General features: G+C 47.0%; 1 protein-coding gene and 1 long non-coding RNA gene across 2 annotated transcripts in view; one reads left to right on the top strand and one right to left on the bottom strand.

The window, feature by feature from the left end:
• Positions 1-398: 398 nt before the first annotated feature.
• Positions 399-19,485, top strand: LOC146203290 (uncharacterized). The gene is made up of 3 exons (XR_014703834.1): positions 399-589; positions 9,948-10,060; positions 19,431-19,485. It is a non-coding gene; the product is annotated as an uncharacterized LOC146203290 (long non-coding RNA).
• The window catches only part of LOC146203289 (protein sax-3-like), a 35,930-nt gene continuing 20,351 nt past the window's right edge, over positions 7,601-23,179 (bottom strand). The window contains exons 3-10 of the mRNA XM_084588651.1: positions 19,473-19,778; positions 18,238-18,525; positions 16,714-17,022; positions 15,123-15,422; positions 11,964-12,092; positions 11,073-11,100; positions 9,946-10,028; positions 7,601-8,298 (exon numbers count right to left, since the gene is read on the bottom strand). Of these exons, the coding sequence (XP_084444777.1) occupies positions 8,222-8,298; positions 9,946-10,028; positions 11,073-11,100; positions 11,964-12,092; positions 15,123-15,422; positions 16,714-17,022; positions 18,238-18,525; positions 19,473-19,778 (1,520 nt within the window). The 3' untranslated portion in view covers positions 7,601-8,221. The remainder of the gene's footprint in view (positions 8,299-9,945; positions 10,029-11,072; positions 11,101-11,963; positions 12,093-15,122; positions 15,423-16,713; positions 17,023-18,237; positions 18,526-19,472; positions 19,779-23,179) is intronic.

Raw genomic sequence — 23,179 nt, 5'->3', positions numbered from 1 at the left:
AGGAAACGAAGAAAAATATGGATGCGAAAAAAAAGAAACAAAAAACGCCATGAACAAACATTGAGAGAGCGTCATACTATTGTCTACGGGGCAAGAAAAAGTTGAGTGCGAACAAATCAAGGGAGGGAGAAAAAGCGAGGGGTGCCGACGAGTGGTAGAATCGCGATAAAAGAAAAGGCGGGAACGCGAAGCGAGAGTGAACACTAAGGCCGGCGCATGGTTCCCTTGTTAGCATGATGACGTCTTTAAAATAAGGCCGGATGTGAGCGCTGCCTGCGCGTGGCGTGAATAAGACGCGGAAGGAACTCGGCAGGAAACACGGGCGTAGTGAGAACGAAAACTAAATAGCAGCTAAAGTGGCGAGCGCGAACAGCCCTGGAGGAGGAGGTGGTGGAAGAGGAAGGTGATGGAGCCAGGCGGCGCTGGCTGTGCGAGCAGTGTGCTGATGCTGGCTGGGGCGAGCAACGGCTTGAAAACGAGTAAAAGTAAGCAAAATGCGGAAAACGCACCCACGCACCGACAGAGGCTAGCGAACGAAGGGAACAGCCGCACAGAAGAAAATGCCCATCGTCGAACTCGGCGGGTTCCGGTGGGTGCCAAAGAATTTCAGCGCACTCTTTCCTCTGTCTCTTGCCCAGTGATCTCTTTAAAGCTCGCAATGTGTGTGGTCGCTCTTTGTTGCCGTTATGAGTGCCATCATTACGGTTCCATTTTGCTTTGGTTAGGTTCCCCGCTTGCCTTGTCAGTCGAGCGCATGTGAGTGCTAGTTTGGACTCGTATGGTGCTTGGTCTCCGAAAGGAGAAATTCATATCTCGGTTGCTGTTAGGTTTTCTATCCGTGCATTTTTTTTCTTGCGTTCTACGGGAGCTACCATCACTAGCTTGTTCGACGCTCTTTTGCTTTCTCCGCGCAAAAGAAACCTCTGCAAGAGAGCTAATTTCTAGAGTGATTTTTTTCCTGTATCGCTTTCATCTTTAAGTGGCCCTTGATCCGTTCAGGCGTCGCTTACTCTCACGTTTTACTCGGTAGCGGAGCCATTAAGACTTACACAGAACATCTTTAATGAACTGTAATACGGGTCCGGGCCCGCAATGACAGGCTGCTTGCACAATTGCGTACAATGCGCATTAGCAACTTTTCTGAAAGTTTGCTGCGCTTAAAACATTTTTTGCTTCTTTGTGGTGGACTTCGCATAGGTCTTGTCGCAAACAAGGTGTTTTTTGTGGTATAACGGTCGCAGCAAATCAAATTTCGCACTAGAGTAAGAGGGGCATCATGCCGTCCGTTATTTTTAGGCCATCTTTTTCAGCCAGCAGTAAATTTATTTTTTTTTTCGCAATTCGCAGCGTAATGGGCACCTCTAAGATAAAAGTTGTTTCCATTACCCTTTGCATCGGTACTTGATAAGTCGCGGTATTTGAATGCTGCTAGTCTTATCACTTTGTGTGGAGTTTCTCAATCATTACATAAAGCGTTTGGCATTTAATGTTCTGAACCTATGAAATTGTGTTTGTTTTAAGTTCTGAATATACAATTTATGATTTTTATGGAAACAAACAAAATTCGTCTTAAATGACTAGGACGCGTCGGCGAGCCACCCGTTGACTCGGCCTAGTACCGGAAACGAGCATACCCAAGACATCATCGTTAGTAACCGAATATTCTGAATTACGGCAATGCACACTTAGCGACGACACTGCACTGGACACGTCGTTAAGTCGATAAGAACTAAATGCAACGGAAAGAAGGAACTGAGCCTCAAGAGGTTTGTTGCGCGCAACTGCGGGACGTATGAAGAACCTTTCGCGTCATAATAAACGTTAACATGGCCTTCATAATCTCAGTCCCGACTATCGTGAGCACGAGGAACTTCCTTTTCTTCAACTTACTTGTTTGTTTAGGCGGAATCACTTCTATAAAAATCATACAAGAGATCTGTATCTACGAAGTGCCAGGAAGAATAAAATCGATCCTCTATACAAAGGGCACATGGCATTAGTGTTGAAAGCAAAGATAGTTGAATAAAACGTGTCCAGTTTGTGGCACCCTGCCCGCGAAATCGGTTGTTATTCACACACACACACACACACACACACACACACACACACACACACACACACACACACACACACACACACACACACACACACACACACACACACACACACACACACACACACACACACACACACACACACACACACACACACACACACACACACACACACACACACACACACACACACACACACACACACACACACACACACACACACACACACACACACACACACACACACACACACACACACACACACACACACACACACACACACACACACACACACACACACACACACACACACACACACACACACACACACACACACACACACACACACACACACACACACACACACACACACACACACACACACACACACACACACACACACACACACACACACACACACACACACACACACACACACACACACACACACACACACACACACACACACGCACGCACGCACGCACACAAACAAACCAACAAACATCTGACGGAAATATTAAGAGCAGGTTTCGCTGCCTTTTGTCTGGAATACAATAGCCTCTCATTCTACATTGTTCACTCCTCAGCTGCTCTTGGTTCAAGGCCGCCAAAGCTCCCCGCAAGCCCATCAAAATTGCGATCATGAGTAGCAGCAAACGGCTAGCAACGGGATGTGCACCCAGAACTGGCGAAAGGAGAAAAAAAAAAAGCAAAGAAAAGGCTGTTTTCCAGAAGACACTGGCAGTGTGGCACATCGTCAAGAATAACGACAATCGAGAAAGCAAGCGAAGAAAAACAAGGAGGCAAACTTTGTACGCCTGACGTCGCTGCCATATTAGCGCGCTTAACGACACGCTGCAGCGTGTAACCCATCTCACTCCTTCTCCAATCCGGCGAGTGCGTCATAAAGTTCAACACGGAATACATTTTCGGAGTTATGGCACCATCTGCCGTGTAAGCCGGGGTTTAACCGGCCCTTTCGGATACGCCGGCTGCAACTGCGCGTAGTAAGGAGGGAGCGTAGCCTGCAACATTTGGCACCACTGCATCGGAGGAGACACCGTCGGTGGCTCATTTACAGCCGGTATTGGAAATTTGAGAGCGAATCGACCAGGTAAAAGCCGCGTCGCAGGCCTCGGCTGGAAGGCGCTTCAAAATGTACGATGTTGTTTTCCGAAGTGCGATATTGCGGTCTGGCGCGAGTGGTGGGATGAGCGGCCCGCGCCATCGTAAACACAAACTACGCGGCCTATATTGGGGCGTAAAACGGAAACGCCCTGGCCGAGCGTGCGATAGCCTTGTTCCGCCAACGAGAAGAAGGCCTCGCGCGTTTGCTCGATCCTGTACCCGGCGCCGATTTAGTTGCCTTTCCTTGTATACGACGCGGTGTTCCGCCCTAGTTACGAGACGGCCGGTAACGACTCGCGACAGCCTCTGCACCTGCCTCCTGGAAGGCGAAGAAAATAAAAGGTCAAGTAATAAAAAAAAAAAGAAAACTAATACATCGCCAGTTGCCGGGTTGCATGCCTTATGTTCCAGCACAAATACATGTGTGCTTGAGTAAAGGGCTGCTTACGCAACGATGGCTTCTGGGTTGCCAGGCGCAACACAGCTAGAAAGAAATGGAGAAAAAAAAAAATAGAATTCACGCGTGTGCTCAAATGGAGGCAGATATGTGCAGTAGATTGTAAAGTATAAAATAAGGAATCAACGTGCCTAGTGCAAGCCTGTCCTCTCGTTTGTGCGCCTTTTTTTTCCTTGTCCGTCGAACCGTATTATTTGTGAAGCGAGCGCACGCCTATTTGCCTCTGAGTTTAGCGCTATCTCCTTATCAGTTTTGTTAGTGATTTCCGAGCACGTAGGGTTAGCGTTTCATCGAAGGCAGCAATCACGACCCACCCAATGTGGTGTACCAATAGGAAGTAGGTGTAACATGTATTCTGGGGCTATGCTCGCAGTGAGCGACAAGATTACATCCACAGATCTCTCGTGAAATGCTGGTGGTCGCCCAGCGTAAGGAATCGTTCCTTTACGAAAAAAAAAGAGCGGGCAAAAATTCTAAGGGCGAACACGATAGTCCCTAATGAGACATTTGAGCGCAGCTGTTGAAGCATTTTTGCAATGTATTGAGGGAAATAATTTGAAAGATGATTTTATGTACGTAGCTGCACATACAAAGTACGCTTTATTTTTCTCTCACAAGCCAAATTGAATTTCTCAGAAGAACAGAAAGAAGATCCACGAGCGAGCGGCTCCTTTTTCTCTTCTTCTGAGGTATTTTCTCTGGCTCGTGAGTATCGTTCCCTAGCTTATACCGGCAACGACGGCGAAGCAGCGGAACCGCCGAACGGGCACATAAAAGCGGCGCTCATGTAAACAGTGCCAGAAAGCGTGGAAGGCAGTGCAGAATAATAGTCCCTGAAAGCAGTACCAATAAACCGATCGAACCTTTGCAACGAATGTGCTTTGTACAAGTGTTTGACCAGTCCGGTTTTGCGGCTAACGTTGACCGCTCCCGACTGACCTTTTTGAGATTTGAGCACCAAGGCATGCGTTCTCCGCCCCGCTGCCGAAATTCTTCTGTCGTCTTGAACGGAAATAATGATATACATGAGAAATATGCATGTATTTCTCATGTATATGTATATACTTCTCGTGTATATCATATCATATATCATATATCATATACTTCTCATGTATACCGGCTAAGCAAGTCGCTAAGTTATAAAGCCGGTCGTGGTTAAACACCAGTGCTCCAAGTCCGACGATGCGTTATTTTTGTGGGTTTTTTCCGAAGCCCCAGGCTCTCGTGCAACAGCTGCGATTGCCTATGTCGACGGTGTATGTTACGTCCCCAGACCGCATGTCATGTCCGAAATGCCAGGCGTTGACAACTTGGGCAACACATCTCAGATGGAAATGGAACTCACAGGCACTTTTGGATCCCAGACGGGTTACTCCTAGGCCATCGACGAGATAGAGAACGAGTATGGCGTCAGGGCAGCCTCGAAATAAACTGTAAATGAGGTACAGCTACGCGCCGCTACTCCACTCACGTGATTTGCAAGAGAATGCATGCAGGATTATTGCAAGAGAATGCATGCAGGATTAAGCCTGTATAATATGCTCTCTCTCTCTCTCTCTCTCTCTCTCTCTCTCTCTCACACACACACACACACACACACACACACACACACACACACACACACACACGCACGCACACACACACACACACACACACACGCACACACATCACACACACACACACACACACACACACACACACACACACACACACACACACACACACACACACACACACACACACACACACACACACACACACACACACACACACACACACACACACACACACACACACACACACACACACACACACACACACACACACACACACACACACACACACACACACACACACACACACACACACACACACACACACACACACACACACACACACACACACACACACACACACACACACACACACACACACACACACACAAAACGTGCTACAAATTAAGAAGTTGCAGCACACCTCTTAGCCCATATTCATTGAACCTGCAAAACAAAACTTGCGAAATGCGCTCCAGTGTGTGCGTCGGTGCTGCAGTAGCTAAAAAGCTAAAATATGCTTAAGAAAGAATTTAAACTTCCAAGTAAATAGAGATATTCATGCTATCTTTTGCGACTGTGACGAGATGAATCCTGTAAGGTAAAAAAAAAAAAAAAAGGTGCCTGAGGAGCAGTTAACGTTACATCGTCACAACACACATGTTCACTGACGCGTTATGTAGACGGTCTGATCGTAAGTTTTCACGAAAGAGAACCTAAAACACTCGTAAATAGGTTTGAGCAGCTCATTTATAGCCTCTTGTGATGGCAGTGAAATATCAAAACCTATGGGCGCGAATTTGGAGGACATTCGGATATTGAGATATCTCATTGGCGTGGCCGAAGGCGCCGCCTGTGGCACAAGAGAGCATATTCTTAGGCCATTCAGTTGCACTGCACATTAACGAGAATGTTTAAGGGAAAACCAAAGAGAGGTTACAACAGGACGAACAGGGCGCTTTGTTCGTCACCTTCTTAGGTACCAAAATCTATGCTAACCACTTAGCCCGCCTCCTAATAAACTTACCTGAGGCCTCTGTAGCTGCGGAACGCCTATTTGGTGCATTCGCTGCTTTGAGGGGTAACAGCGTAACACCATGTTGGACACCAACTGAATGCAGCATGCGGTGTGCACTTCTATTTCTTAGCGCTTTCTGTGCACCGGCCTCTACAAGGTGCCTGTATTCACCAAATAATGTGTATTGGCCTTCTAGTAGGCGTAGTTGCAGTGCTTAAAGGAGCGCTGAGAATAAGTAAAAGTTGGCCTGTGTTGATAACGTACGTACCCAGTTCCAATACCTGAGAGACCACTGACGCCGAACGGAACATTCATAAGGGAGAAAGAACAATAAAAATGAAACACAGCTGCCGTCATCACCGACCGATTTTGCCAGTGATATCGGCGTATCCACAACAATTTCTACACAGGTCCCAGGAACTACGATGCACTAATATTAGCTTCAAAACGATGTCAAGCCGGGTTTCTCGGTATGAAATTCACGAGTTTGAATTGATCGGCGGGAAGGCTCTTAAAATTTTGTTTTCTGGTTAATGCATTTCGTTTCTCTCTCTCTCTCTTTTACACTAGTTAGGTGTAGAGACGTTAAGTTTGGTGTACGCAAACGTAGCAAAGACAGCCAAGCAACCGTTTTTCCCTCAGAACCGCAAATGACGGGGATTGTCTGCATAAGAAAAATGGCGGCATGATTAACTTTAACGGGAAGCTTGTTGCCCCTTATATTGAAGTCCATAGTGAAAAATTATATTTGTAGAAAGCGTAAACAGTCGCTTGACTGCTTATTGGATCAACGTAAACATAGTTATCTCATGAGCGCCTGAATTCGATCACGGACGTACACGCTAGACACGAATAAGCCCATAAGGGAGTAAAAAAGGGGTAACATGCTTTCTAGCGCACTCTCTTTTAGGGCCGCGGCATTCTCTCGAAACTATAGCTCAGATTTTCATCGGTAGAAATACAGAACACCTATGGGCTGCTACGGAAGCTCATTGTCACTTCAATACATGCGAAACTATAGCGTTTTCCAAGATTTTAAACGAGGTTTTAATGTCTTCTAATTGCCGATCTGAAACGCTTGATGCAGCCGTTAAAAGCCTCCTGCGATTGCTAGCTGCATGAATTAAAATTATTTGAGAAGGGAATATGCTTCTCTTACCAACTGCGTAGCATTCCATAGATATTGTCGTAAGAATATGGCCCAGAGCTTGGATAAAATACCGTGCCTCTACAAAGGAGAGTGCTAGTGGGCATTCTCCTCCCTTATACTCCTTTATAGCGTAATTTTGGTAAAGTGTAGTTAGCAATCTCACCCAGAATAAGTTGGTCGTGCAGCACCTAAAGCAAGCCGTCAGATAACCGCTGCAGATTAAGGCGTAGAACAAAGCACTTCGAATAAATCTCTTTATTCAACCAATATTTATCGAGGAACGTTAATTATACATCAACTGGATTCCTTGGCAGTTTGTGAGAAAAAACTTCAAAAAGTGCCATTTCTTTGTATACGAGGAACCAAACGGGGTGCCTGTTAACAGATCAAGACATCAAGTATACGACACGGGCGAGTTTTTTTTTTTGTTTCTTTTCTTTTTGTTTCCACTGGGGACGGAGCAAGGACCACAATCCACTTTGTTGAAGAAGCACATCACACTCGATAGTGCCGAGTCGTTTTTTTTTTTCTTTAACCCCCAACGCCGATCCCACCACGCGCATCTCGCACGATCCCCACAGCCGCAGTTCATATCTCCACTTCGCCTCTCCTCTCGGGATTCGACTGCCTCCATTCTACCGCGCACAGTCTACCTCCGTCGATGGCGCCCTTGCCTTGTGGGATCCGAGCGCCGCACCTCGCGGCAGGAGCGGGCGCGGCGTGGCAACGGCGACTGCCTGTCTGCCTCTGCCGTCGGTCAGGGCCACCCGACTAGACGGTCGTCTCCTCCAAGCCCACGGTGCTGTCAATGCAGCACGGCGTTGAGCAAAGACGTGCGGCCCCGGGCAGGGCCTCCGTGTCCTAGCAGACACTCCTCGGGTATAGGACGGTGCCATCAGAGCAGCCGACGCTGGTTGGCGACGTGGACGCTTGGAAAGCTGAAAGAAAGGATGGAAGCACGCGCGCGCCAGCTGCGGTTGAGACAACCCGAGGAGAAGAACAAGAAGGGGTGCGGTAACACCAAGAAGCGTCGATGAGGTACTATGTTAGCAGGTCGGACACACAGCGTTTGTTAACATATCAGGGATAGCAGTCGAGGCGTGTACACTTCCGAAGGCTGGTTCGAAACCACATACGCAATGCACAAAGTAAAGAAAAGACTAATGTGAAGTAAACTCAATGAGGATTAGTGGTTAAGTGGAACGCCATGAAATGTCGCCGCAGTCATATGAGGCCAGGCACAGTGTCCAGCTGCACCAACGCAGAAAAAGTGACAGCCAGAACAAAATGTTCACCAACCACCGTCAGTTGCTGGGTGACGCATTTCGCGCAGCAAAATTTACCGTTAGCTCTGCAAACAACACGAGGGTGTGTAGGAACTACGGTTAGTTACGCGCAACATCTCGACATAGGCGTGGCAAGTCGACATCATTGGCCGACGCGCAATAGCAGCCAGCATTGAAAGTTCACTGGGCATAGTAATGATGTGAAAATCAAATATGCTCGTGCCCTCAACGTTCTTTCGGAGTGAATAAGCATAATACTCGGTATTTTTACACTCTTTATCAAAAGTTTGAAGCCCACCGTGACCATAGCCGCAGTCGGAGTGCTGCCGAGCGGCGCGGCGGTGTCTTTGCTGGCACTTGCCAGTACCAAGACTGCGCCGGTCGAAGAAGCGTGTTCCCGTCACTCTTTCGAGAATTTCCAGTCTAGAAGAGCACAAGTGTGACATGCTTTCTCGCTTTGCGCAGCAGCGTCTACGTCTCGGCCACGGTTGCGATGGGCTCTAATCTGTTGACAAGCTTTATTTCTGAGTGCGACCACGGGAGTTCCACGTGCACGCTGAGCGTCCTAGTTCAGCGCAAATTTATCTATTCCGCTCCCAATAGACGTGCCGTATGAATGTTTCTGTGAGACCATGTGTACACGGAGTTTTGTTCTCACGCAAAAATACCCGTAAAATAAGAATTGTAGGTGGCGCCATTTAGTAATAACAGTTGAAAACTTGACGCTCTTGCGTGAATGCCTGGGTACTGCTGTTCCCTTCTTTTTGAGTGGAATTTATGAACTGTGGCTCATGGGACAGTGACCTGTCTTCGTATCAATTTTGCTGCCTCTGTATGTGTGTCATTATGACATCGAAAACGAACGACTAATTTTTATTGCAATAATTACGCTATGTGCTCTAGAATGCATGCAAGTAAAAACATTAAACTCTTCTCTCTGTTCATGCGATGCTGCAGTCTGCCCTGTTATACGTCTCAGTGCATGCGCATATATATTCTCATCTTATTTTTACGTACAGTAACCGCTTTGGACAAAGTACCTTTACCATACTGTAATGGCCAATATTGCTGTATATTTCAACACCTAACTAACGGTCAGATTCTGCTAATTTTCCTTCTAGTTCCCTGGTACTGCCTCCCTCGTTTTTCTGGCACGTTTATAGTCTGTTGTAATGTGCTTAGTTTGGTATTTGCTGTGAATCTACGGCAATCCCATTCAGCATTGTCTTGGTTATTAGAGAAAACCTATAAAGCAGCCAGTAATTCACTAGTAAAATCTCATCTTTATTAGGTACTTACAGGTCATGGCAGTGACGAAAGCCTCCTCCGGAAATATGCTTGGTTCGTTTCTGTGCTCAACGCCCTGGGACAGTTGTATCCAGCTGCGAGGTACCGGGGGACATCGTACAGCAACGTAAGAGGTCCTCAGTTATATTCATTTTTAAAAGATCATTAGCATCACGCAGCTCCTCTAGATACATTCGCAGGGGCTTTTTTTTTTTTTTAGTAGTATTCATGACTGCTCCTCAATAACATGAGAAGCGAAAATTAGGTGTCTCTAGATTTTGTGTTATCTTTTACTCCTTACTAAGTGTGTGGAACGAAGCAGTCAAAAATGCGCTGCTTTCAACCTCTTAACCAGGAGCCGCTATTATCCGCGTACATATAAGGAATAAAAGTTCACGTGGTTACAAGGTAAGTACGGCGTTGTGGACAAAAGCTTTCCAATGCTGAAACTGAATTTTTCACACACTGAGGAAAAATGTCAAATCGTTCACAATGCCTTATGCAAAAGACAGAAGGAAGAAGAAAACAGGCTTCAATACTTGCTTGAAAACTTTCGTAAACGCGATCACCCCTGAATGCATGTTTCTTAGAAGATATTTTTAACATATGAGAAAGTAACATGCTAGTGTAAATATGCAGAGAATAAAAGTGAGACAAATCAATTCCAGAGATTCTTTTACAGTATGTCTTTCCTGGAATATATTAACGTGTTTGTCTTGTAGAACCCTCTGTGCACGTAATTCGAAACGTTAGTGGCAGTCGAACTCGCGCACGCCGAAATCGAAAGGAATTTTAAAATAGTTCGATACGTCAATAGTTTTTGATAATTTTGATAATCATCTTTAGTTAACTAATAATTGTATGTAAAAATTAGAATAGATCAGCTTATATGTAACCTAGGTGCAAGGATACTCGCACCCAAGACACGACGGAGCACTGTTTCATGTAAGTCAAATTTATTGTTATTTGGAACTGACTGGGCGAAAACGAAACACTGGGACTGAAAATATATATTGCGCAAAATTGTACAAGCCTCTGTTTTACCTGGAAGCACAAAAATGACTAAATAACTACACATTAGAGCCACTACGGTTGGACATCTTCTAGACATTCTATACAAAATCATGCCAATCACTTACTGCTTTTCCTGGTGCACTTGCTTGTCCTCTGGAATCAAACGTAAATGAACCTGAGTGGGCGACACATGCTGCTGGCATCAGATCAAACGCGAATGTGGCCACTGACTCGGCCTGCTTCCTTCGGGGCATGGCGGTCAAACGACCCCTATCTAGTAGAGTACCGTCACTAAGCACAATGTGATCACTGTTTTCCAACAGGAGAAATCGAAACAATCTATACTGTTGGGTTTCCCTGCGTGCGGGTAGAGGTGCATAGCACCGACCGCGTTTACTGCTACCCCGACGTATCGGATTTTCAAGCAGACATCGTGATACGCTATAGCCTGAAATAAACACTCAAACTTCTGAAAGGCGAAAAACTTAGCTGGCCGGACTGCACACTTTCTGTGTCGAAAAGAAACAGACACTCCTTCCCTTACCTGCAACCTTGGTAGGTACTACGTTCTGGAGTAATCAAAATGGAGAGCTATGCAATGTCAGTGCTTCGAATTCCGCTTCCGGCAAACTCTATGCCGCTTTCGCTTATCCTGTCATTCCATTCACTTCGCTCGGCCAGGTCGAAACGAAAGGGCTTTTTTTTTTTTTAATTCAATTATGATAGCTTAGCTCCGTAGCGTCCTCCGAACATTCACAAGCAGGCACGCTATTCGCGCGACATGCATGTGCACTCAGCGCCCCCGATGCACCGCAGTTTACAACGACCTTTGGCATGAATCTCCGCCGGCTCCTCCCTGGGATCGAACAAAGTATTGTGCGTGCATGTCTGCAAAACCTGCATTTGCTTATGCGCTTGGGGCGAAGGCAATGCGTACTTGAGTATGCACTACTGAAGTGGCATGAAAATGAACGGAAACCTGCGGCAAACGATAGCGAAAAATAGGAGCTGCCTACCTCGGTCTTCGGGAGTCTTCGCTTTGTACTTGATGGCGATAATCACGACAAATGGGATCGCCACCAGCAGGCAAATGGCCACAACAAGAAACGACACCAAGATGTTGGATGACACCAGCCAGGGTGGTCCTGCAGTGGGAATGTGCACACCAGTATTTGGAGGTCAAGAACTGGCGCAATCGAAGTTTATTACAAGCTGACGGCAAACGCAAATACAAGGACCAGTTTTATGTCGATTGAATTAAGGTTAGAGTCACGCTTTATTTTACAAAGGGCGGAGCACGTTTTAGAACTCGAGAAACTGGCGTTGCAAACTGCATATAGATATATAGAGATATAACTGCATATATATATACATAACTGCATATAGGCAAACTGCATAAACAGACTCGCTTTTCGTGGGTATTTTGACCGGGATGGTCGATTAAACGTCCTTTACCATTACTGAAAAAAAAAAAAAAAAAAAAAAAAAGATTTTTTTCCAATACTTGTTTTCAGCGCAACATTAATGCTTTTCATATACGATTCATTGACTGAATTTGGCTATAATACGGTAGACAGGACGATTTGTCAATTTTTAACAGCTGCCTTTTTTTTTTTTTCATGTGAGACAGGCACAAGGTCTAAAAAACACCAAATACAGACTTTGTGAAAACGTTTAGAGCCCATGGGCTTTGCTTATAATTCATGTAGTTGGGCTCGTTGAGCACTCGAGCACATCCTACTCGCTGAAAAGAACAGGGCCGAAAACCTTCCTACCCTCACAATAGCGAAACGTTACCTACGGCTGGAATTATTGCATAAATAAACTTCTACTGCATCAATGCAGGACAAAAGGACTGCAGCACAAGAGTGAAGCATGCAGGAGCTCTCCCACGTTAACCGTTCATACACTACGTTGAAAGGGGGTGGGCGAAGCAAGCGTACAGTTTTTTGCGGGGCTGACTAACTTATCTGTACAGTCCACGGCTCTTTGTGGCGTCATCCTTTTATATCCAGAGCTCCCGTGCTCTACGCATACTATCAGTTACTTACCCTAAGCATTTCAATTACCGAAGCGTCAGTGATTTTTCGCTAAGTTGGCCCAGTCTTTCTATTATCCTACACCCACTTCATTGTTTGGGACATAATCATACCTATATTCATAAACTTCAAATTCTTCAAATGCAGTTCGGCAAGATGGCGTTTTGGGCCTCTTGATTTCAGCAATCATGGCTACTCGCCCCTCATAGCCTCAGCCGCTTTGAGACGTTAACCCGTGAAATCCTATAATAAGTCTAACCTATGACTACAGAGCGCCGCAGGGGGCGGCAGAAAGTTAGGCGGGCGGCAGAAAGTTAGGCGGGCGGATGAGGTTAAGAAGTTCGCAGGGGTCAAGTAGACGCAGCTAGCACAGAACCAGGTTGATTGGAGGAATATGGGAGAGGCCTTCGCCCTGCAATGGGTATAGTCCGGCTGATGATGATGATGATGATGATGATGATGATGATGGATACAGAGCAACTGACAGGGCATGAAAAGCAGGACCCAACATAGAGCTGGCTTGCAACTAAAATGCCTATTGACTAGCGAGGAGGTATACTATATATACCACTGCGGCAATAATAATGAGAATAAAACAATACGCACAAATGTGAAAACAAAAATGCAAACAAACAACCGGCTTTGGCAATAGGCCCATTCAAGGAGGCCTAATTTTCCCTTTGTAACAATGCTATAGAGAGGGTGCGCTGATGCATTCATCGTGAATCTTTGCTATAGCATGTCCGTTTATTATTTTTCCTGTCATCCAGTCGCGGTATGTGCATTTAACGATGCAATCTTTATTGCTTGGTTCGTAAGCGTTTGTGCCATAGTTTCAGTCCCTGCAGGCGTTTTGTTTCGTGACCCGAGATGAGCACACGCGTGACGCAGTAATCATGCTCATTTAGCCTCTCGTTGAGCCACCGGCCTGCCTACTTGATGTGTTTCTTTGCACAGATAATGGCCAGGAGTGTATGCCTCTTTCCTGGCAAGGAATAATACGATCCGCATGCCTTTTCAAGCAGCCACTTGAATTTCTCTTTGTATAATAAAGTATGGTATCAAGGCTTTCTTGCCGAGAAAGAACACCGCCACCCGCATGCTGCCCAGTACTTCCTGTTCAGTGCGAAAGCTTTCGTAAATTCGGCTCAACAACAACGTTGGTTTCTTTTCTCCCTTGCACGATGCATCCACTGCTAGTTCGTGACAGGAAAATCTTTTGCAAATTCTTGGCCACAGAAGCCGCAGCTTCTAATGTGCAACCGGCCTGCGTCACGCGAACTACTTGGTTACAAAAGTTTAGTCCTTGCGTATGTCCACAATGTTATTTTACTGAAGTGTTAAAAACACTTTAAAGAGCGACTGTTTTTACAAGCCTATAACATGCTGATGAACAGAGAAGGATGAATTTCTTACCTCGGGGCTCAGAATACCAACACACAGGGGACAAAGCGAAGTGTAGTTTGAGGTCTAAGAATATAATAAAATCCTTAACTTGTAACTATTGTGTTAAATCTAAATATCCGAAGCGCTCTAAAAACGTCGAAGAATATTGGAGAGATCTATTTCTCTCATTAGAGGTTGCAGCACTATAAAAGCAAGAAGTAACTGCGAAAAATTCCAACCAATCAAACCGCTTTTCAGAATACTGTCTCAAGGCCATTGTCTCGCATTATGCTCGTCATGAATGCCAAATTGCTGCTTTATTTTTCTTTTTATTGGCTTACCTCTCGCTTTTCTTCATTTACCGATCGTGACAAGGCGGCTTGTATAGGAATATATAGTACATACTCGCGCTCGTGTACGTATGCATAGGAAGCGTTATTCCAAGCGGAATTCAGGGCGGATGTTTTCAAGACTCAAGAACATTCGTTACATAATATAGCGCTTCAGAAGTTGGCAGTAGTGCAAAACATGCATCACCTTGGAAAGTTTCTACATAGCCACGCGCAAAGCGCGATCTTCGCGAGGTCACCTCCCCGTGTGCCCATGCATGACGCACAAGGTCTACCTCCGGTCCACAATTGGCGGGATCCTCTACGCGCGGTTACAAGTGGGTGTCGCAAATACAACACATCGGTCGTCAAGCAGTAAAGTGAGACTCCTAACCAATGAATCCCTCGACGGCCTTCTTACCTGGCTCGGAGAAGCCTTGCGCTGCGTTGGCCAGCGTGTGCGTGCTGAGGAGAACGGGCTCGGAACGCACGCGGCCGTTGAAGGAGTACACAAGCAGCGTGTACTTGGTTCCCGGAGGCACGTCGTCCACCCAGAAGGAGGGCGTTGGCGAGCTCAGGTTGGCGACCAGGCGACGCCGATGCAGCTCGTGCACTTCAAGCAGGAAGCTGTGGCCCGGCTCGGCCCCGCCCTCGCAGTCCACGCGCAGAGCGCCCATCGTCTGGTTGCTTACGTTGCAGTTGTGGGGAGGCATCGGCGGACCTGTGGACGTCGATCGTCCATGGGAATGGACTCAAGCTAGCAAGCGTTCCGCTCAAACGTTTTCTGCGCGCGATATCAATGTTTATTTGAAGATTTTCTTTCTTACGGACGTCGAATGAAGTGCCCTGAAGCGAAAGCTCTTTTTCTCGAGCAGTGCGAATTAAGGTCACAGACGCCGTTTGCAAGCGCTGAACCATAGATAGTGACACAACCCAAGGTCGTAACGCGCAGAATCGCGCTTGACTGACTGTTCGCTCACATTTAAGAGTTGTATGAAGACAGCGCGGTAGAAGCAAGACACGAGACAAAGGTACGCGAATAAGACACGCACTCGACTACGTCTTTTCCTTGGGCCTTGCTCCTCCAGTGTTGGCTTCTTGTTAAGTGCAGAAATGTAACGTGATGTATCAGGATCCGGCTTTGCGGCCGACATGTACAACTATATGAGCGTGATATCTAGCCTATATCAGGGCGCGTATCTAGTTCATGCGTTAAGAACAAGATAGATAGCGTCATGAATAAAAAGCTCCTTATTTACTTCTGAATTCAGTCCATGCGCAGACGATGGCGGCGGAGGTCTTCGGTAGAGTCTTACGGTAGCCATGAGGGGAGCAGGCACGTCAGGGAAGGGCGTGTATTGCGCGCTCAATTTTGGACATCGCATTATTGCTTGTTTATCATTTTTAGAGGAACTATCTAGCGGGGGAAGCAGTTTTTTTCTATTCCCATTGTACTCCGCGTAAAATGTGCTGATCTCTATCGGTATATGGTGAGCTCTTTTCTAGCGCCCTTATTCCCGTACGAGGTTATGCTTACTCAGGCTCCGCGTTGATGCAGTGTGTTGCAAAAATAGGTGGTAATTATTTTGGTAAGCTAGCTTATTCCAAACTATTTGCGGACAAACAACTCCTTAAAGACGCAAGTATGAAAGATAAGCTATAGTCTCCTGCGAGCGGGAATTAACTGTACAAGTGTGAAACGAATCAAATTAAAATCACAACCTTAGTGAATAATGTCGCACTCGAAACGAAAAATAGAGCCAGCAAATATTTACAAAAGCCACCGTTTCTTTTGGCCCTAATGAGTACTTCTTGCGCTCAGACATGCGGCCCGCTCAGGGCGCTTCTCAAAACTGTCAGTGCGCGCGGGTGGGCACACATGACCTTCATGAAGTCACTTCCATCCCTTTATATCTCATTACAATTAAGCTAGGTAAGTGTACACAAATACGACCGCCCTATATTTAACAGACATCTCAGGTATCGCAGACGAGGGGAGGGAGCACACTTACCGATCGGAACTACATGGATGATGCACGGGCGCATCATGAGGCCGATGGCGTTCCGAGCGGAGCAGCTGAGCGTGCCAAAGTCAGACTCGTTCCTGGGTGTATACCGCAAGTAGCTGGTGACAAGCCCCCGGGAGTCAGTCGTGGATGAAAGTGCCCACTGAAGATCTCGTCGATGGCCGGAGGAGCCGTTCAGTGACCAGTGGAAGCTGACGTTCCACGGGTCAGCCAACACTGAGCAGTGAATGCGGATCTCCTCGTGGCGCGCTGCCGTGTACTTGGTCCGAAGGTTTGGGTCGCACACCGGGAGATCTGCGGTCAACGAGTCGAAGACGGATCCAGGTGCCCAACAAGAGCGAGATGTGAAAGACGCATCCTAAGATTCTTTACTCGGGCTTCCATTTAGTCATTTGGCAAGGTGATAGAGAGTACGGGCGCTTCTAATGGGATTAAACGAACCACAGTTCTTCCAGTGACCTGTCCTTCGATCATCAGCAATCACAGACCAAGATGTTGGAGTGTAAATGTAGGTAAAATTAATTTTGGTTCATTTCACAGTCACATACAAAATCACACAACGTAACATTGATAGGCTGATTCAAATATGAGATGCAGGTTGTTATAAATTGGCGGTGCAGGTGTATATAAAAACACGACAATAGATTGCACACGCAATGTGCTGCTTCATGCAGCTATCTTGCTGCGGAGATCGGGAAAGCTAGTCCTTGATCGCGGATCCTGGGCGCTGTAATCAGTTGAGTGAGCGACAACACAATGTGCTAGCGCCTTATCAGAGGGACCTAACAATAGGCGCACACATCCACATCCCGCAAGTATCCAATGAAAACAAATTTAGGGGAGACTTAAACTCCGCCTTTATGGGCGCGACGTAACAGCGTTATAGCCTCCCGCTTGCGGCTCCCATTGCGAATCCTCGTTCTCGCACATCCATCTTGCTACTCGCTTAATTAGTAATCCCTTAGTGTGTGCCTCTGTTATTCCACACATAGCCACTAAGATACCGTCGTAGTTAAGTTACTGCAATATGTGAAAGGCCACCGCACCTTGATGAAAAGCGCCGCTTTAAACAAGCACAACTTTAATTTTTACTACTGCGCAGGTGCGGTCTGGGAGTAGCCTGTCTGACCTGGAATCGGATCCCAGAGGGTTCCAATTATATTCACACTCTCTCATCTGAAAGCAGCTGCCTGAGCTGGCCGCTGCTGATAACTTGATCGTGTATTTATGGTCTCATAACATTTCCCACTGCCTTGCGACCTCACTTTCCGACTACTACCTGGCAGGTGTATGCTCGTGATTTTCCACGAATAACACCAAAGGCGGATTTTCGGCGGAACGAGGCCTTTAACCGCCAGCCAAAAATATGTTAATACAAGAGATGTGCACGCGTGCCGGTGGCTACGGCAGCTCGTGCTGCTACTAAGATGCCTTGAGAGACCAAGTGTCGTCACTCGCACCTACAATGCGCGTGTAGCATAATGCAATGAGGCAAGTGCCGCCACTCACGCTGCACCCTGAGGAAGACCCTATTGGACTCGGCAGCGCCCTCGGCGTTTGCGGCCACACACGAGTAGTGGCCCGAGTTGGCGCTCTGCACGCCGCGCAGCGCCAGCGACTGGTTGCTCACGATGAAGTTTGCCAGCCGCGAGGCCAGCTCGTGACCCTCGAAGCGCCACGAGACCTCGATGAGGCGCGGGTTGGCATCCACTTCACACTCGAAGTAGACGTCGGTTCCTTGCACGATGCTCGACCGGTTGACGCGGTTGCCCCACGCGAGGCTGACGCGGGGCTTGTCTGCGAGTAATAGACCATGACAGTTACAGGCGGACCTTCTCTTCACCGATTGAGCTGTCCTAAACACTGAGCCGAATGTCATAACTAAGCCACAAACAAAAAGGAGGGCAGCATTCCTCAGCGTGAATTCTGATGCCACAACTCTATTAAAGAATCAAAACAAAACTTTCGGAACCAAGGACCTTGCCAAGGGCTGTTAAGAATAGGCAGCGTGTTCCCTGGAGCGGCTGGTCTGCTTTCAAGGTTATAGCATGAGACGCGAACGAAGACAGTCATAGCGAGGGCACGTATGCGTCTGGCGGGACATTATTGCCGTCGTAAATCTGATGTGCGCGCAATTTTATTACGTTGTTATTTTCGTCAGCGCCCTGCTGCGTATTCCTAGTTTACCGTACGAAAAGAGCCTTCCTGTATTTTGTCTGCTGAGTGTTTGTTCCTAAACTTAAGTCTCGCTAGCAAGTGAAAAAGAATGGTGTCGGCACTTAAAAAGGGTTCTGCTGGAGAAACTAAGGGGTTGAATATTCCGCCGAAGCCTGCTGCTCGAACAGACTCCGTTCTTGTTGACCCTGCTGGTCACAGTTTAAGGTGTCATGATTTTGCAGCGTCATTAATTGTTAGAAGCCTATCCCTAGACTAAGGAGAAAATCATCGTTTGTAGTGAACGGGATGCCCGTGTTAAGCTGATGAAGGAACGAAGCAAAGTGAAAGAACGTTAGTTGGGCTAGTTGATGACAGTTCATCGTAAGTTCAAGGCGCGAAAACACACACAGACACAAGAAGGAGGCGGTCCGTCCCATTACTTTTCTTGTATCGGTGTGTTTTTGCGCCTTGAACTTACGATGAGCAGCCAAGTGAGATGAGACGGCTGATTCCTACAAATTGTGCAACTGCTATTTCGTCCCTAGGGCAAGCAAGCAAGCCCGGACACAGAAATAAATGGTACTCACAGTGCACCTGCAACAGCCACACGTCGGCGACTTCTTCGTGTCCGGGCATCCTGGGGTTGGTGGCGACGCACCTGAGCTGCCGTCCGTTGTCCCTGGACCTGGGCACGAAGCCTAGCAGCGAGGTGGTGACGTTGCCGCCGGCCGAGAGGCGGGTCTGGGCGAGCGACGCGTTCAGGCGCACGCCGTCCAGCCACCACGAGATGATCGCGGACGGCAGGGAGCCCTCCGCCTCGCACTCCACCTCGGCGCGGAACTCGGCGGACAGGAAGTCCTGCTTGCCCCGGATCACCGCGCGCACGGGCTTCACTGCCGATGGGATGACATAAAAGGTGGGAGAAGGAAGAAAAAAAGAGATGAAGAGGAAGAATATTTACAACACTGTCTTGGTTTCCACAGTTTTCTACACTACCAATGAAAGCTGTAAGCAGCACAAACACGATCGACGAAATGCCACAGAAGGCTTTGGCATACGCACGATAATCCAATCTAAGATCAACACAAAGTGAGCAGCTACAAACTGGGTGGTGTTCGCAGGTGGCGACACTGGAATCACTGCTGAGAAGCCTATCCGCAAACAAATGAAGGGAAAATGAGGGGCTTTTTTATGAGATACACAAGAAAGGAGATATACTAATTCGAGAATAAAAACAGGTTTTCATCTCAGGACGAAAGAAGCGGCCTGCTGCGGTAATATGGATTTTGCCTGGTGCTCAACACGAGACATGAAGAAGGCGGGAATGACTCAAAGGGAGCACAAGAGAATACGAGGCGTCATGATAGCAGAATACCTTCGCGGTGTAGAGGAAAAAAATGCACGAGTGCATGTCAGGCCGTAACCGGACGAATAGGGCTATTGCTCCCCTTATCGCATTCGAAGTCGGAGCCGATCCCGGAAAATAAAGCCCAGCCTGAAAGCTTTGTGATGCTGCTGGCTGGGCTCCTCCAAAGCATTTTCACAGCGATGACCACATAATCTAGTATTAAGCATATATGATCGTTTCCGGACAGTGCAGTATGGAGCCAACTTAACTTACCTTCGGCCTATTTATTGCAAGTTACTCCTAATCAGTTGTAAATCCACTCAAGCCTTGCGGCGGCTTCACTTCCAAACCTAAAGAGACGTACACTTTACATTTAATTTTCGTACTAGTAAGAGCTTATTAGGTGTAACGCCAGCGCCCAGTTACGCATTAAATATCGTCTACTGGGCCTGGATTATGAAGCAAACAGCTTTTCGCAGGCGGAGGTCTTAAGCATGATCTTAAAACGCTAGATAGTGTCGCCTCGAGAGACTATCATAGAGGCCGCTGAAGTCACATTTACTTATCTACTCAAAAAGTCGCGTTCTGTGTTGACGGCGAAGCGTATGATAAAAATAGTTTTAGAGGCCAGAGGGTGGAATTGGGAGGGGGGGGGGGGGGCAATTTCTAGGCATAACCGGACTGCCACACGATGTGACGGCCTTCCGTTTTGCATCAATGTCAATAGGCAGTAGAGTACACAAGAAAGGAGCCAACCGCCACTGAAGCAAAAGGAAAGCATATAAAATATTTTTTGTTAATGCATACTAATGTTAACTTGTTTGCTGATCAGACAGATGAGAGTAATATGCTTGTTGTGTTCCATATGGCTGGTACAGTTGTTGAGAAGAGCCACATTTCCGGCACCGCTTGCCAATGGAATAGTTAATGTTTACGTTTCTGAGGAGTGCATGACCATTTGTATAAGACAAATCAGTTCGGAAAAGATTTCTGGCATCATTTCGACGTTCGTTGAGTAAAAAAAAAAAAAGAAAATGGCAGAGACACTCGAAACTGCTCACGTGCAGTAGAGCGAAAGCTTTATAGTCGCCTGAGTGAAATGTTTTCTGTTGGGGATTTCAACACCTGTTATATATTTTTTTCTGCTGGCATCGCAGTCGGTGTATGTGTTTGCATATTGCACGTAGACTACCATGCTTCACGCGGCATCTGGGAGCCGTATAATCACCGAAACCTCGGTTTAAATGCGTAGAGTGGGAAAAGCATATGGTGTCGGTTCGAACCCCTGCCGAACCCAACTTGGCTTGCAGATTCAGGGTAAATAGAACCTGAAATGGTACAACACTACTGGAGACGATGTTCGAAGAACAGCTGCTAAACAATTTCGATACGAATGTCGGCAGAACTGGCGCCACATCGAGATCCGTCAGTAAAGAGTTACGAGCAAATGGCAGTCCAGTCACAGCGTATCGGAGCAGCGAGTCAGCGACCATGCTCCCCGGTGGCTTTCGACTGCACCGGCCGTCTGCGTGATGACGTTATCTTTTATTCGTGCGATCCAGCGTTCACAGTGCCGACGACAAAACAATTTTCGCATAATGGAGATAGTAAGGAATTCAACTTAAAGGCTACTCCCGCAGCCAGAAATCCTCCGAAACTGCTGGAACACCCGAATTCAATTAGCTATCAAAAAACGATCTGGAAGCCAAAGAGTTGCAGCGATTACATCTAGTGTGGCTCCGAGAACGGCTGAAGATGCTCCGTGCTCCAGGTTGAGGTTCTGTGTAACCAGCGGGAATAGGCAGTTATATGCTAATAGTCGAGATACATATATTTAAATCCTGCCGCACAACATTTGTGATCTCGAATGGATACTCTCCGGGGCTAAGCTCGTCTCCATATTATCTGTTTCCTATTTCCGTTTACATCCCATTTTCCCATCTCCGCCCATGCAACGTATCCAAGTGGCACAAGCTTCTCGTTAATTTGCGTGTCTTTGTCCTTCTTTACCTTTATTAAGAAAAAAAAAACCACAACAACAATAATAAATGAACGCAGCGGCTACGTTGAGTTTTCATCTTGCAGCTTATAACAATCTTCGAGTTGGCACACTAAATGTATACTTATAGAAAGGTCTACACGCTTGAATAAAACGAGAAATATCACTTTCTCCAACACACGCCCGGTCTCTCAGCGTTCGTCCATTGTAATAATCTGCATTCAAACAGGCTGAAATATTAGTCCTAACGGACTGACAGCACAGTCCAGGACTGTGCTGTCCCTTTGGGCGTGTGTGGGCGTGTGAGAGTGTGTGGGCGTGAGGGCGTGTGTTTCCTTGCCGGGACACACGCCCGGTCTCTCAGGGTTCGTCCGTTGTAATGATCTGCATTCAAACAGGCTGTAATATTAGTCCTAACGGACTGACAGCACAGTATCATGCGCGACCCCTGTCAATGCAGTTTCTACTTCATTACTGCCTTTGTGGCTTTCTGAACCTATAGTGCAGCACCCTCATGCGAACTCGTATTTCCATTTACTTGATAAAAACACTTTTAGTCACGGCAATTACTCCCGCTCCATTTAAGGCAATTGAATTTTGCCGTATCGTCTATGGACAGCGTGAAAAATATACACAGACCTCTGCATTTGCGTGGTATTTTGAGATCGTGCACCGTTTTACAACTACACGTGGCCACTACCGCATTTCTCTGACAACCTTGCTCACAGCCATGATGAGAATGCGTGCATCTTTTTTGTAGAATGGCCAGGGGCAGGCAACTAACTTCCACAGTAGCCATAGTCCGCCCACTTGAAACGCTACCACCAATTTCTTCCCCAGCGGCTGAAGGAAAGCCTACTAATGCGTTGTATCGCTGTCCTGGCAACGATATTAAGCATAAAAAACCCTTGTCTTCTAGCGCGATTCGAGCCACTGCTAGCGAAAAA

Source organism: Amblyomma maculatum, chromosome 1, assembly GCF_055883805.1.
Source record: "Amblyomma maculatum isolate TAMU_Amacu chromosome 1, ASM5588380v1, whole genome shotgun sequence".
NCBI lineage: Eukaryota > Metazoa > Arthropoda > Arachnida > Ixodida > Ixodidae > Amblyomma > Amblyomma maculatum.
Note: the sequence above shows the minus strand (reverse complement) of the source record. Positions and strands in the feature narration are given on the sequence as shown.